The 16,400-nt window shown below is 42.5% G+C and overlaps 1 protein-coding gene across 7 annotated transcripts in view; it reads right to left on the bottom strand.

Annotated features, from left to right (window-relative positions):
* The window catches only part of PDE8A (phosphodiesterase 8A), a 124,975-nt gene that overhangs the window by 2,644 nt on the left and 105,931 nt on the right, over nucleotides 1–16,400 (bottom strand). For 6 of the 7 annotated variants that reach the window (XM_064157710.1, XM_064157712.1, XM_064157707.1 and 3 more), the window contains exons 13-20: nucleotides 16,207–16,277; nucleotides 15,404–15,568; nucleotides 12,913–12,961; nucleotides 12,516–12,651; nucleotides 10,114–10,312; nucleotides 7,191–7,408; nucleotides 6,252–6,384; nucleotides 1,138–1,302 (exon numbers count right to left, since the gene is read on the bottom strand). In XM_064157710.1, coding sequence (XP_064013780.1) covers nucleotides 1,138–1,302; nucleotides 6,252–6,384; nucleotides 7,191–7,408; nucleotides 10,114–10,312; nucleotides 12,516–12,651; nucleotides 12,913–12,961; nucleotides 15,404–15,568; nucleotides 16,207–16,277 — 1,136 coding nt within the window. The other variant, XM_064157713.1, reaches the window with a different exon arrangement.

Here is a 16,400-nt window from a genome sequence, read left to right as displayed (position 1 = left end):
TGCTGAAGTTATGACTGCTTTGGAATCATTTTCAGTCTCCGATGGAAGCAACAATCTGTACAACTAATAGATGGCAAAATACCTTTTTTTACCCTCCTCTTCCTGCTCTGAGGTATCAAATCCCATATGTAATGATAAAACCCCATATGTAATGACTGCCCTCTCCTTTTCCCCATCTTCCTAGAACTTTCTTCAGCACATTGTGCTAAGGTCTTACAGCATTTCTTGGAGTGCTGTTGCCATGCTAACACTAGGACTTAATGATGTTCTTGCAGCACAGCCAGCATGTGGGTACACAGAAGGCACCCTTCTTGTTCTACCTCTTGTGATGGGAATGCATTTGCAGGCAAAACTCAGAAAGCCCAGCTCCAAACTACACAACTTGAATGCTCACATTTTTTGTGCTACAGAAGTTGCCAACTTCCATCTGTCAGAAGGCAACTGTTATCAGCATGCACAATATCCCATCATTTTAAATTAAAGAAAAAAGACTAAAAAGTTGCTTGCTGCTTCTCACAGTACAAAGTGCTGCCTTAGAGGTCTGTGCCACTGGCAGTGTATGCACCCTTCTCTTCCCTTTTAAAGAGATGACTGCTTGGAATTTCAGCAGTTCATAGAATCATAGAAGCAACCAGGTTGGAAGAGACCTCCAAGATCATCCAGTCCAACTTAGCACCCAGCCCTACCCAGTCAACTAGACCATGGCACTAAGTGCCCCATCGAGTCTTTTCTCGAAGACCTCCAGGGACGGTGCCTCCACCACCTCCCTGGGCAGCCCATTCCAATGCCAATCACTCTCTCTGGCAAGAACTTCCTCCTAATATCCAGCCTGAACCTACCCCTGGCACAACTTGAGACTGTGTCCCCTTGTTCTATTGCTGGTTGCCTGGGAGAAGAGGCCACCCCCCACCTGGCTACAATGTCTCTTCAGGTAGTTGCAGACAGCAATGAGGTCACCCCTGAGCCTCCTCTTCTCTAGGCTAAACAACCCCAGCTCCCTCAGCCTCTCCTCATAGGGTTTGTGTTCCAGGCCCCTCACCAGCTTTGTTGCCCTTCTCTGGACACATTCCAGCACCTCAACATCTCTCTTGAATTGAGGGGCCCAGAACTGGACACAGTTCACTCTAGCTGCCTTACCTGTGCAAAGTACTCCTCAGAGATGCGTCCAGCCCACTCTATACACTGTTCTCTGGGTCTGCAGGGGTTGGAAACGTCAGCACACTTTATCAGCATGCGCTTGATGAGGATGCGGTTCTCGGGAGACGTGAGAACAGTTTTGATGGACTCTCCGTCACCGTTATTCTGCAACAGTTAAGAATTAAAACCAATCCATTAGCCAGATCTCTGTGCCCCTACTCAAAAGCTTTGTGCCTTGGGAATGCGTTTAGCAGATACTACAGGGGTCAGTCCTGTTGCTGGCTACCCTATCTGATGTCCAGCTGAATTTATAGGGGGATTATAAATGTTAACCACAACGCTGAACTAGGTCTGAACTCCAGTTTATGAATTCAGTCATTGTCTTTGTGACAGATCTCTTAGGCATCTTTGGGCAAGTCATCTAATCCCTCTGTGCCTTATCTGCCTCCTCAGAAGTGTGGAGAGGACCCATTCATCAGTACACACATAGCGATGAGTGCTGTGTAGGCCGAAAAATGTAATTCTTTGCTGAAATTCAAGGATTAATGGACTTAACCATGTTAAGAGTGGAATAGAGGTTTAGAGGAAAGAAAGCGAATGACCTAAGATGCATGGTTACTCTCTGCATGCAAACCTCATCAGCATGAGCATCAATCATTCTGACAGCACTGCTACTAGAAGAGTGAGATCCCACATCGCCTCCCAGGCATGCTCCTCATCTCCTTTCACCAGACCCACATTCACAGAATGGTAATGGTTGGGTTGGAAGGGACCTCCAAAGGTCAGCTAGTCCACCCCCCTGCAGTCAGCAGGGACATTCTCCTCAGAGCCCTGTCGAGCCTGACCTTGAATATGGGGCCTCAACTACCTCTCAGGGCAACCTGTTCCAGCATTTCACTACCCTCATGGTAAAGAACTTGTGCGTAACATCCAATCTACATCTACTCTTCTCTAACTTAAAACTGCAGGCCTTCATAAACAGTCCCTCTCCAGCCTGTAGGCCCCCTTCAGGTACGGGAAGGCCACTATTAGGTCTCCCCTGATCCTTCTCTTCCCCAGGCTAAACAACCGCAGCTCACTCAGCCTGTCCTCATAGCAGAGGTGCTCCAGCTCCCTGATCATCTTTGTGGCCCTCTTCCTGTTCTTCCTGTGTTGAGGGCTCCAGAGCTGGACACAGTTCTGCAGGTGAGGTCTTACCAGAGCAGAATAAAGTGGCAGAATCACCTCTCTCCGTCTGCTGGCCATGCTTCTTTCTTTGCAGCCCAGGATGTAACTGGCCTTCTGATTAATCCCATCAGTCTCTGACTGGGATTTTGCTGAGTGTTCATCAGTATTAAAGCAATATATTAGAAGCAAGCTTCCAAGTAGCTTCATCTTTCCTCTGCAAGTCTAGGAAAGTTTTCAGGCCACACAGTGCTTAGATCTGGTTCCCAGGCAGTACATATAAAAGCATCCACAGCACTCTGGAGGCAATACACAGTAAAGGCTCCAATGATCCACACTAGAAGCTAGTTTCTGTGGAGCTCTGATGAACTAAGTTTCCAAAGGACAGAGATACAGGACTAAAATACCTTTTTAAATTATCTATAAATACAAGATTAATAATAGATTTTTTTAGGGATGGGTAGGTACACAAATTTCCAACAATGCCTCCTCAGAATACACTCTTTGAAGCAAGGACTACACTAGACCTCTCTGGCAACTTACAAGGTCTTGGTGTCTGGTCAGAGTGGTAAAAAGTAATAATAATGTGCCACCAGTTCCTGCAGTATTTTGTATGAAGAGGGAAATGTAGAGCAGCAGAAACAATCTGATCTTTTCTTGGGGCATATTTTGCAGCTCACGTGGAAAAGAAAGTCCTTCCTAAAGGAAGGAACTGACAATTAAAAAAAAATCCAACTATTTGGTAGTATACTGGCTGAGAAATATCAGCCCCACAGTCTTACCAAATGAGATTCCCAAAACAAATTTCCCCTTATTTTTAGATACATGGAAGGGGAGATCCAGAGGAAACAAAGCAAGGTACATGCATCTCCCAATGCACGGTAAATTACATGAGAGAAAGGCAAAAGAAAGGAGTGGGAACTACAGAAACCCAAGCATGGAAATTAAGCACAGAAAGAGAAGACTCCATTAAGGAGAGCAGAGAATATGCTAGTAGGTAAGCCTCCAGGAATCAAGAGAGGCTGTTCACTTCTGTGATCTGTTCACACCAAGGGCACAGATCTACTTGCTGGATGCAGATGTCTTGGGAATAAAATGTGCTAACTGTGCTTAGTCCCAGCATCCTGCTCCGAGTGCAGAGGTGTCTCTGCATGTCAGATGTTGGCTTCCTGTCATAGGCTTAGGTGACATCATGAAGGGAAATGGGAGGATAAAGGATGCTGGAGCTGGAAAGGATTTTTTTCAGTTATGAAACAAAAGAAGAAAGGAAACAAACAGAGCAGCTTCTCAGCATGGCTCTTTGAAGAAACATGTATAAAAATAATAAATAATACAAAATAAGTGGAACTGTCTCATTTGGAACACACGGTTGGCAGCTCAGCCTGCACACGCTCCACTGAGTCACTGCCATGACTGGAAACCAGGCCAGGAAACACACACTGCTGCTGCAACCAGATATACAACCAGACTTTAAGAGGAACTGCCAGCGTTGTTCTTTTAATAACAAGCACAGCAAATGATTTGGTTTACCTACTCACACATTGCAGGCCTTTTAAGAGGAACTTGTTGAACTGAGACATTCAACTAAAAGAAGGGTAACAGTTTGCTTCTTGTGAATGGCAAATACTTTGTGATTTCCTTGTAGCCCCTGGGGCTCAAAGACAGAATGACACTTTTGTTTGACTGCCACATCTCTATTTATTTTTATTGTCTCATTGTACAGGTCTAAGTCCCAGCAGCAACATCTATTCAACTCTTACAGCAGGTAAGATGAGCTTGGCTCTTTGGATGGATGCTGCTGCTCAAAAAGTGCTCTATCTCAATTCTTGGAGCTGGGAGGAGGTGCTCTGCACACTGAACCAAGCCAGTCCGGAGCCCTCCAGGCAGACCAGATGCCCTGGAGAGTTATGCACTCCACAAGGTCAGCTGGTGTGGTGGACTACACCCAGCAGCAGCTCCCTTGTACTCTGTGTCTTTTCTCCTCCTATGCCAAATGCTGCTACGCTCACCCAGAGAAGCTGTCCAGCTGAGGACCTGGCAGCCTTTCTCCTGGTAAGATCAGCATCCTACTGGGGCTTTGGCTTCACATTCACGTAGATCTCATTAACATCACTGGGTGCCAAGAACAAGGCTATTTCTAGCATATGCTCCTGTGGACAAAGGTATTTTCCTCCAATTAAGCTCCAGTCTGCTTTTGATGAGGGAAGGAACAAGACTTGTTCCTCTCCCACCTTCAGATAATAATAATAAAAAAGCCTAGCAGAACAGTCCTGCCCTTCCCCATTACACAGAACAGTCATAAGTGTGGGGTTCTGTAAAGCATGATAAGAAAACACAGAAAACCATTATAGCTCCTACACAATGTGCCACCAAATCAAAGTTTATTATAACCATTTCTAAAAATCTTCTATTTGCAAAAAAACATTCCAACAAAATTACACACTGCTCTTACTGGCAAGAAAATTGCTGGTTGAAGCTGTTATTGAAGCTGGTGTGGTTTTTCAGAATGAGTTCTTAACAGGCAATTTCATTGTGTCCATGGGGTTCCAGATGGCTATTGATTATGTCTATATGATACTGTCTTTGGTTTGTGTGGTGGGGTTTTGGTAACAGGGGAGGGGCTACAGGAGAGGCTCCCATGAGAAGCTGCTAGAAGCCTCCCCAGCTCCAAGTCAGACCCACCTCTGGCCAAGGCCAAGCCAATCAGCAACAGTGGCAGTGCCTCTGTGATAAGATACTTAAAAAGGAAACAAAATACCCTTCTAGAAAATCTGCAGCCAGAGAGGGATGAGATGTGAGAGAAACACCTATGCAGACTCCAAAGGCATTGAAGAAGGAGGAGAAGAAGGTGCTTTGGGTTCCAGAGCAGACTTTCCCCTGCAGCCCATGGTGAGGAGTCTGGTGAGGCAAGTTGTTCCTCTGCAGCCCATGGAGGTTAACAGTGGAACAAATAATCCACCTCCAGCCTGTGGAGGACCCCACATCAGAGCAGGTGGCTGCACCCAAAGAAGGCCACGACTCTGTGGCAAGCCTGCCCAGGCACAGTCTGTTCCTGACGGATCACACCCTGTGGAAGGGACCCATGCTTGAGCAGTTTGTGAAGAACAATCACCCACAGGAAGAACTCATGATGGAGAAGTTCGTGAAGCACTGTCTCATACAAGAAAGACCCCATGCAGGAGCAGGGGAAGAGTGTGAGGAGTCCTCTGCTTAGGGAGCAAGGAGTGGCAGAAAGGAGCGATGAACAGACTGCAATCTCCAGTCCCTGTCTACCTGTGCTGCTGGAGGGGAGGCAATAATCAGGAGTACAAGTGAGCCTAAGAAGAAGGGAGGGACTGGGGGAAGGTGTTTGTAAGATTTGGGTTTATTTGTTACTCTGATTTGAGTGGTAACAAATCACATTGATTTTTTCACAGAAAGTAGAAAGCAAGCCTGCAAATGCTGCCAGTCAGGGCTGGAAGCCTCATTGCCAGAGAATGGGCCCCATGGCAGTGGATACACCTGCCCTTAACTCTGCACCACCAGCAGTTCCCCTGGGAGGGAAGGAGCAGTTCAGCTTCAGTTCTGAACCAAACCTTAGCTCCTTGCAGAAATGGCCAACAACAACGCCAAGTCTTGCCACTAAGCACCCTTTTCATGGGACTGACAGGGTTCATCAAAATGGCATTTTTAACAAGAAAATGCACAGCCCTAGGTTCTGGTCCTAAGTACAGCATCATAGCACTGCAATATTAACAGGATTCAAGTGAGCTCTATTCACCCTCAAAATATGTAATCACCATGTTAAGCAGAAGGTCATTCAAATCCAGAGGTGAAAGACACATTTCTAATCTCCCTCCACATTTCTGATGAACTCGCTCTGAACACCATGTGGGGATTTCCTTCTGCCAAAGGTTCCCAATCCACGCCCAGACAGTTTCAGGAGGGCTTGGACTTGTATTGTCACTTACCCCATTTTCTTCTAGTGCTGCCAAGGGTTTATTAATGCTGTTGACAAACTTGTTGACATGCTCAAAGTGCTTTGTCATTTCTGTTGCTAAGACCATGTCAATAATGGCTTGGCGAAGGGTTCGATACTCATTCCTGTTTAGAGAAGGAAACAATTCAGAATGCTGGCTGCTTGCTAAAACAAGGCTAACAAAAATGCTTCAGACCATTTCCATTGAAGAGACATGCTGGGGGAAGAAAGAATAATAATAAAGGCTTGGGCAGTGGACAGTGTACCCTTTGGTGTGCAGACACATACATGGTAGAGGTGTGACTGGATCTTTAGGAGAAATAGTGCAAGAGCTGGGCAGAAGCAGAAGCTCCAGCTGCTCAGGAGGGCTGCCAGGACATGCCACACCAGCATGTTCCCAAGGCTTTTTAGCACAGACACTCAGCAGTGGCTCATGCTCCAGCCAAGTTTTCATCAGTGCTTTTCTGATGTATCTTGAGAGGGCCAAGGCAATGGTCACATCCTCACCCTAAATGCCTTTTCTAGGGTTGGAAGAACAACACCACATCCTTCACCATTGAAGCAAGGCATTTAATTTTTGACTGATGGTCTGTGACTCACTCTATCATTGTTCTACCCAGCAAACATCTACCCACTCAGCCACAGGTTGTCCTCTACATCCAGTGATAAAAGATTGTTCTTCTCTACTTCCTAAGTTTAGACTTTACACTAAGTTCCTCAGACAGGGTCAGCCTTTTGATCCACAGGAGGAAGGAAAACCATGGAATTGCTCCGAAGTCTGTGCAGGACAAGCAGAAGCATTCTACTGGTTTAGAAGCAGACTTCCATGAGGGCTACAAGGCACTGCCTGCCTCTAGGATGCTTGTTTGCATTATCTTACGTTTTGCAGAACAAAGTGAGAGATGTTAGTGACCCTGGGCTTTAATCTTACCTCTCCATGTTTTTAAATATATTACATTTGTCATCACGGGTGGTGAGCTGGAAAGCCAGGGCAGCATGATGGCTCTCCAGCACGGCTGTGTCGTTGTAGAGAATTGCTAGCTCACTGCCAGCATTGCACAGGAAAGAATTCGTTCTTCCTGGGTGATCCACATCGTGGACTGTGGCAGCAATGAGTGCAGCAACTTCATCAATCGGATCTAAAGTTTGCTGAAAATAGAAGGATGCTTAGTTTTCCTGGCAGACTCATGAGAAACCCTACTCTGTCCATACGATTAAGCCAAGTTGTTGAGGAATAAAAGCCAGAACGCTGCAGACCGGTGAGGGTCAGATGTTCTAGGCAGAGCAATGGAAAATTCATTATAAGCTTCATTGAACACTGCATGACTTTTTTTTTTGCCATTTTGTGCCTCTTGAATTTTGCCTTAGACACACCTTTGACAAAGTACATCAAATTGAAGAAATTAAAAGTAATAAATTAGGTTGTGTTTTCTAACAACACAGAAGCTGCCTCAACTTGGAGTTAGGGTATTTGGCTAAAAATATTTCTATTTCCACTAGACCCCTGAATTTCTTTTGGGAACTTAATGTGTCCTAATCATGTTCCACTCAGATGCTGGCCAGGTTTACAATTTGTAAGGAATGTTTCCCATATATCCAGTTCTAGAATAACAGTGTCTTGGGGCTACAGCTAATATGAATTCTATTAAGAACATTTGATGGTTTAAATCCATGGAAAAATTAAATGACACACTCTTCTATGTATTCTGTATTAGATTCTGATCCTTTTAGTGTGTGCTGGACTCCATGCTTTATGTCTGTTTACATTGGTCACTGCTTTATGTCATAATTATATCTAAGCTATAATGAAGTACAAAACTGCAATAAGCATAAAAAGAACCATGCATCTTGGCAATTTATTGTATACATTTGGAAACTAGCTATTATGCTCTGTTTGTTGAAGGATCACAGGCACAAACATTAAAACTCTAATAAAATGAAAGAGACACAAAGAGCAGAAGTGTTCCCAGCTGAATCTGGGAGCTCAGTGGGTAATTTCCATTCCAATTAGCTTGAATTTAAGGTCTGAATTCCCTCCTAGCTTTGCCAGTAGCATTTGGAATGGTTAGATTTGGTAGGTGAAAAGACAATCTCTGCACTACTTTACACCTCCTGAAATTAATGCAGTGACCTGACTTTGATGGAGCTGGCATATTATTCATTGAGGACTGTCAAGATGGTCTGGAGAACAAGAGAAGATAAATAATTATTTCTGCTGTAGGTTCCTAATTAGCACTTCCTGAAATACTACCCATGGTGTGTTAGCTTCTTTCTTATTTTTTTCAGCTGCTGCTCATGGAATTCTATTTTTGTGGTACGAAGTTAGGAGAGAGAGATTTTTAAAACAGCCTCTCCTCAGAGGGACACACTGACTGGAGCTCAATCAGGCTGAGAAAGACCTGTGCAGATGGTAAGTGGCCAGAAACTGGAGGATACTTGACCTGTAGGACAACAGCAGTGTATCTGTCACTTGCTTCCTGAGTCTGACATAATGAACTTTGCAGTAATTTACAGCACCTTTACCCCTAACTTCAGGTCAAGGATTCTTACTTCGTCATCTTAACCCCTGTGGCACAGAAGTGGAAATCATTCTGAGAATACTGCTTCAATTTGGGAGCCAGAAAGATTTCCCAGGCAAGAACTGAGTTCAATGTACTGAAAAAAAAATCTCTAGTGTGAGTTTGAGTAGCAGAATCTGGCCTTCTATATTTAAGTTATGTTGAAGTCTGGACAAAATAAAAGCAGATGGTACGTGACTTTGAAAAGATAAAGAGGGAATTTTGAACTTTGATCCTGCTTCTGCTGTAACATTTTTTTTCTATACCTATGCCTACAGAGGAATGGAAATAACATTCTGGAAAAGGAGGAGGCAGTCATGCTTCTGTAGCATTGAAACGTGTCCAGCTCCTGTCTGTTTTGCATAGATATTCTTGGGAAGACCAGCGAAATCACTGGCAAATCAGGGGCTGAAAATACCCAATGAAGTTCTATTCCCACTTGGAATGCAGTATGTGTAAATCAGTCTCTGGAGAACACAGTAATGAGCTGCAGCTCTAGGTTAAGGGACCTCCTACAGTTCTAATGAGCTGTCAGAAGCTTGTTTACATTCACAGTGTCTCAGCCAGGTGCCCATCACCAACACCATCCCAAGGTAAGCCAATCCAGGGTAAGAATTTCTGTACAAAAACACCACTCAAAAACATGTGCTGCCACTCCACAGCATATGCATGCAAGCACTGTTTTAATTCCTCTTCTCCAGTCTGCCCTCTGGGCATGTAAGAACAAAGGTTGCTCTAATTTACTCTGGCCATCAGTGGCTCTAGTAAACCAGGGGATGTTACGGTACAAGGAACTTTGACAAGTCATCTTTTTCAATACTCTCCTCCAGTACAATCCCTTTAAGCCTTCAGGGCATCTGGGCCAGGTGGCACAGCTTTGGAAGCATTTTTATGGCCTAGAATGTCTTGGGAGTCTTCTGCAAAATGACCATCACAGGGTGCAAGAGATAGTGATTTGTTGCATTAAATCTGTAGCTGTGAGGTACTGTGACAAAAACAATTGTGTCATTAGCTCACCTATCAACTATATGAAGAAATTTTGGGTTAAAAGGAGGTTTTCTAATTCTTCCATCAAGAATAGCTCAATTTCTGTAATATTAGTGTCCATCTCTTCATATAAACTGTAAGAAAGATCCTAGAACTTAGGTAAAGCAGCCCAGTTCTTTGATCTCAGAGTTACCAAAGTTGTTGACACTAGCTGGACATCTTTGCCTCTTGGCATAGTTTTCTGAGAGATCTTCCTTTGAGCACACCTGTACTTCCCACCTACACTATTTCTTATAAATGTGGACTCACCTTTACTCTTTCCTTAGACAAGAAATAAGCAGTGGCATGTAGAACATCTGCTGAATGAGTAGAATTATGGTAGGAGTTGGAGGAATGGTAGTTAGCTTCAATAACTTGTAACCATGACCTCAGAGTTGATTCTGAACAGTTTAGGAATTCACAGATTCCAAAGCGAGCAAATATTTTGAGACCCAGGTAAACCAAAGGCCTGTGGAGGACAAAAACAACCACCAAGGTTAAAAAAAACACATTGAAAGAATATTACATGGCATATCTGGTCTGAATCCACGCAGCATTTTTAACCAGTGACATGTCAGATTAAGGACTTCTTGCAGCACCACAATGCAGACCTGTGTGCCACATGCACCCTCCCAGAATCATGCCACTTCTTGACACTCCCAGGAATATGAAAGAGGCTTTGTACTGCTGCTGTACTACGTGAAGCAGTATTCTGGGGCTTGGAGAATCTCTGCTGGGTAAATGTAGACTGCAGCCAAAGTGAGATACATCAGCAAGTACTAAAGTCTGTGCCTGAGAGGAGGGAGGCCATCTTGCTGCTGCCACAGATTCCTAACCTAGCTGGTTCAGTTAGATGAAGCATTATCTATACTATAGAATGCTGTAATCACTACTGTGTCTGCACTGCAGATCTGCTCTGTTTCTTTTATACCCACCATGGCAAGTTTCCATTGTTCAATGACTTTGCATGCCATAGAGGATTAGGAATAGAGGCATTCTGGTAAATGTTTACAAATGTGGATTTTTGAACTCTTATTTTGGCATCCCACTTTGCTGCTTGATTCCAGATGCACCAAGAACTTGGATTTTTAGCTGCACCTGACGTCTGAGGCGATTTAAAGTTGCTGAGGTCATTTAGAGTTGGTGTACATCTTCTAGCAAAAATCCTCAACGACAACCGTGTCATACACTAGAACCATAATGCCCTACACTTAAATCTCCCTTAACCCCCCCCAAGTAACACTGGCAGACAAAGGTCTTTCGAGCTTTCTGTGTCAGTGAACTGTAATGTACTAAAGCTTAGATACAATGAATTATCTTGGCTTTACTACCATATGTCTGCTTGAACTTGAAGACAACACTAGTAACATATTCATACCTGGGATTCATTAAGGGTCACTTTAATTCTCTTAATAAACGAACTGCCTTCATTTAAACACAGGAGCAAGCAATCACAACAATAATATAATGAATAAGAGGACAGGCAACAAAGTACCTCCTTTGTCCCTCTGTGATCTATCCACATCAGTAAGAACAGAGAAACCTGTCTGGTGATCTCATGCATGCTGTCTGGGATAATGAATTCTTAAGTTTAATAAATTAATTCTTCCCTGTGAGGGTGGTGAGACACTGGAACAAGTTTCCCAGGGAAGCTGTGGATGCCTCATCCCTGGAAGTGTTTAAGAGCAGGCTGGATGAAGCCTTGATCAACCCAATCTAGTCAGAGGTGTTCCTGCCCATGGCAGCAGGGGTTGGAACTAGATGATTTTTAAGGCCACTTCCAACTCAAGCCAATCTATGATTCTGTGAAGTTACTGCAATGTGTCTATTACCTGTTGTGAATCACACAGGCTGACTAGACTTTGGCACTTCTTTTCTTGTAGTTTTGAATTACTGCATCTATAGTACTTCCTTAAAAATAGAGAGGTAGCAAAGAAAAAAAAAACAAACCAAAACCAAGCCCTCAACAATTGAAATAAAAGGATCAATTTACAGTCTTAATGGGAGTATTTGCTACTAATAAAGTGCAGTCTATCAAAACTGCTGATCTGCTTTTGAAAACTTGTGATGGAAATTGGTATGCCCAACTATTTACACTGCTATCAGTAAATGTATTCTTCAGTTAATCTTATACATAAAGTGTAGCCTGCCAGGATTTTAGAATAAAGACCTTCCCTAATCCCTAAGAAAGGCAATGGGAATTCTGCCAAAAAGCTGCATTTGAACTACTGAGGAATAAAAACTACTCAATTATATGGAGAGAAAATAAAACATGATCTGTATCAACTGAACAAATTAAGACCAGCATGTTGACTCTGTGTGTAGCAGGACATAATTTGAATTTGAATCCCCACAAGACAGCAGTTTGATTTGCAGAACAGAAAAAGCAAGCTTTTAAGATGATGTTTTGTTATTACACCGTATCAAAGATATATCATCTTCACTTACATCCAGGGGGATACCTGCAGGAAATAGTGTATGGTGAAACAAAAGATGTTTTATGGGTTCATACACAACTAGAAATGACAGTGAGAAAACTTCAAACATTTGACTTTGAAAAGAGAAGTAATTCCATTTAAAAAGCACAGGTACAGTAATTACATGTCAACCTGTAATCAGCTCTTTTAAGTCAGTTTGCAGTAACTTCAGTTTCCAAGCTCAGGCTTACTGACCTTTTATGGGTGGCAGCCTCAAGTTCAAAGATATCAAAATCCCAGTGTTCCTCATTTTCCATCGCCTGTGTGATCTGTGGGGGTATGTCATTGAGGGATATGGGCGAGATCAAACTGCCAGCAACCTGATGAGTTTCTGTCGAGGAATATAATTGCAGATCACTGTTAACAACCCCGAGGTCCACTTTTACTGAATGTGCACATTTTGAATCCCTGTAGTAACACCTGGCAACTCTCCCTTACAGGACCTTCAGTAATGCTGCAGGGCGATGCTTATAAACAAAAAATAAAACAAAACCAACCATTGCTTATGATAAAGAACATCTGGCCACATTTCCCTCTTTTTTAAACTTCTTAACATGTTTTCATAGGTCAGTGATGCCAAATGAACACTTACGTTTTGCTGACAGAATGTATTCGTTCCCCGATAATCTCCGTAAACCATCCTGTTCAATCAAAGTTGAGAGTTACATGCAGAGTACTGTACAAAACGTCTAGAAGACAATGACACCAAACAGTAGCACAACGACTTTAGAGAAGCCTAACTGGAACCTCTTAAATGTTCAAAGGTGACTCTCCCTTGTTTGTGTTTGCTGCTAAGATTTGTCTTTTTTACCTATAGTTCATAATGGATGAGAAACTGCAGGATGCAGGGTACAGTACGAACTCAAACAAGCAAACACATTTCTCAGCTGCAGATGGACTTCTAGCATTGCAGCCTCACATCCACCTTTGTTGTCTGGACGCATACACGGGCTCTGAACGTGTGCCACAGCATACCCACACACTTCCCATCAACAAGCCAAGGTTCTCCCCCTGTCACTGGCAGATCAGGTCACCATAGCAGCATAAGAATCTCTTGATTTGTTGCTAGGATTGCAGAGCAACAAATTGCTGTGAGGCTTCCCTCCTATCAAAGAAGAACATATGCTTGCTTATTCTCCAGCTCCTAGCCCCCTCTAGGCTTAATCCTGGCATGATGCCTTTATGTGCAAACTCAGGTCAAGGATTACACCAGAATTATATTTTTAACATTTACTTTTCAGGTCGTATTTCTAAATGCTGTGGCCCAAATCCTGCTTGCTCTATTGGTGTACACAGCTGTTGGTTACTGCATATTAATGTTTTAATTGATTTTAAAACTAACATATTTCTGAATTCACCTTACCAGCAATGTTATGCACCCAAAGTACATCAGAAGTAAACACAGATGCTATATCTGAACATGAAATGACTGTACTAAAACAAAGTGCTATATCTCATTTTTCTTTTCACAGTTTAAAATAAATTAGTCTGGAGCTTTGTAATTTAAAAAAAATGGAATATCCCATAACTAGCTCAGTGACTCTTCAATAGCACTGCTATGACACAACTCCTTAGGAAACTAGATGCTGTCTATCATTCAGAATCAAAGATTAGATTGGTTTTTTTTGAGAGTTGAAATAGCAAGTGTAATTGTTTCTGGCAAATCCATCTTTGAACTCTGAATGCCCTTCCCATCATGAATTCTGCTTGAGATTTCAAATCCAATAACCTGCTGCTTGTTCCCCTACTCAGACATAACCTTTGAACATGAAATGGAATAATACAATTGTGTTTTCCACAGATCCCTTGCCGGAAAAGTATTTCTCCCAGATAATTTTAAAACTATACCATAACATAATCTCTCATGCTCTGAGATGGACTTTCTCAGCTTTTCTATTGCTCTGGACAAAATGTATGCAGGAAAAGGAAGGGAATAACACATTACATGATCCAGCACCACCCCATGGGTGGACTTTCCACTCCATGGCACAATAGTTAACCCTTAACCTACAACATAGCTTTTGATTTTAGTAAGGATTTTCTGGTTTGCAGTATTGTGACCTACACAAGTTCTGAGACCATGGACTGAATATGGTCAGGATAGAAATGCATGGAACAATCTGTAATCTCAATAATCCACAAAAACTGACAAAACAGATGAGTTTATGGACTGTGTGTATTCAGCAGAAGAGATTCACCTTGAGATTCTAACAATTATATGTATCAATATTCTTCCTACATTTTTATAATTAAGGTAATAATATAGTTTGTCTATTGAGTTAGTCGATTCAACCCCAGATGAACCATTCAGATCTTCTCCTGGAATTCCTGAAGTCTCTCATGTGTTTCTCCTGATTAGATACTTGCTGTGATACTTTAAAGAACAAAAATACATGTAAACTGTTTCAAGATTCTGGCAGATACTGCAAAAGCATCTTGACAGTTACAGCATGGAATAGTAATAATTGCTATGTGCCTTTTTTGTCAACTTTGGGTATGTTGCTTCTTTTATTTCCAGCACCCTTGTTCCTCTTTTTGTAATGTAACAACATAATTCTTGCCTTCTTCTGTCTATTTCTTGCCTTATTTACTTAAACTATGGTTGTGTTTTAATATGTGAACACTCATGTTACTAGCTCAAAGCACTCTGATCTCTTTGTGAGTGTCTACAGGTACAAATATTATCCAAAAAAGTACCAAAACAATACCTATTTTTCATTCTTCTGAAAACACATTCTTTCTAGAGACTAAGCCCTCCAAACATGCCATTTCAACCCTAATTATTAAATACAAGTGTCTAGCTATTTGTCTTTGTTTCCCATCTATACCTTTTTAAAATGCTTCACAATGATAAAAGAAGTGGTTTTCCTTTCAGTTCCTAGCAAAAATAATGTTTCTAAAGGATGGATCAATTTTCTCTCCATTGTCAGAGCTACATTATTAATGGGAGGGAGTCCTCAAAAAGAGGTGTGCAGATTCTCCTGAAAATTTGTCATTGTAGAGGCAAAGCACATGCCAGATGATAGAGCAAGTGGGAAAATCAGGCAGTGGAACATTAATTGACATCTATGTACTGTACTTACTGTCATTAATCCTCCCACGAGGTCACTTGTATGTGGATCCTCATCTTTTGTCCCCAGTTGTGGAGAGTACAATTCAGTGGTTCTCAAAATCTCCAAAACCCGGTCTAAAGCTTCTGCAACTGGCATGGGACTGCTTTCTTGTGCAGCATTGATGATGTTTATTACCTAGTTTAGCATTAGACATTTGAATTTAGAAGTGACTTAAGAAAGAACAGAGACACTCATCAAATACTATGGAAAACTCATAGCAAATAAATGAGATCTACAACTTTAATTCACGTGTAGGAGGATTAAAATGAAAGAGATGTTAATAAAACACTGATGTTTGCTACTGCCTCTGGGAACAAGACCGTGGCCTTGAAGACGGTGCCCTTATTAATGACTCTCCCATTCAAGGCACAGCCTTGAAATGTCTCTGAATGGACTTAATATAACCTGCTCCCATTTGTATCCCTCAATTCATTAAAGAGCTGATTTGCACCAAATCATTGAATGGTTTCAGAACACAATTTACAGTGCCTAAGTAAGAAGGAAAGAAGAACTCTAGTCCCTCCTTGGCATAGGCAAAAACCCTTAAAAAGGGCCAAGAAATGGCTGACCACACTACTAGGCAGGCTTGGGAGAACTCTGTTCAGAATATCTGACTTTTTGCAGTGTCACCTGCAGGGAGGTGGAAAGGGGGCAAGAAATTGCACCAGAGGCCAGGGCTGCACTGCCCCTCAGTCCGAATGTTGTGTTGTAACTTTGTGTAGCAGTACTCCAGTACTGCAGAACTGACAACAGCTAGTGACAGTCCACTTTACCTTGGTGATGGGTGCTTCGATAGTCATGGAATGTATCCTTGCCATAGAAGAGTGTCGCCGTTGGGAGCTGCCTGTGTGGAAAACAAAGCAGAATTCTGTATCCTGATTTCACTGACAAGGCACCACAGGAGGATTTAGCCAAGACATCTTGATTCATTCTCTGAACTGTTTACCCTGCTGTGTGCTTCAGAGGC

The sequence above is a fragment of the Pogoniulus pusillus genome, chromosome 17 (genome assembly GCF_015220805.1).
Source record: "Pogoniulus pusillus isolate bPogPus1 chromosome 17, bPogPus1.pri, whole genome shotgun sequence".
NCBI lineage: Eukaryota > Metazoa > Chordata > Aves > Piciformes > Lybiidae > Pogoniulus > Pogoniulus pusillus.
This window is presented reverse-complemented; position numbering and strand designations above follow the sequence as displayed.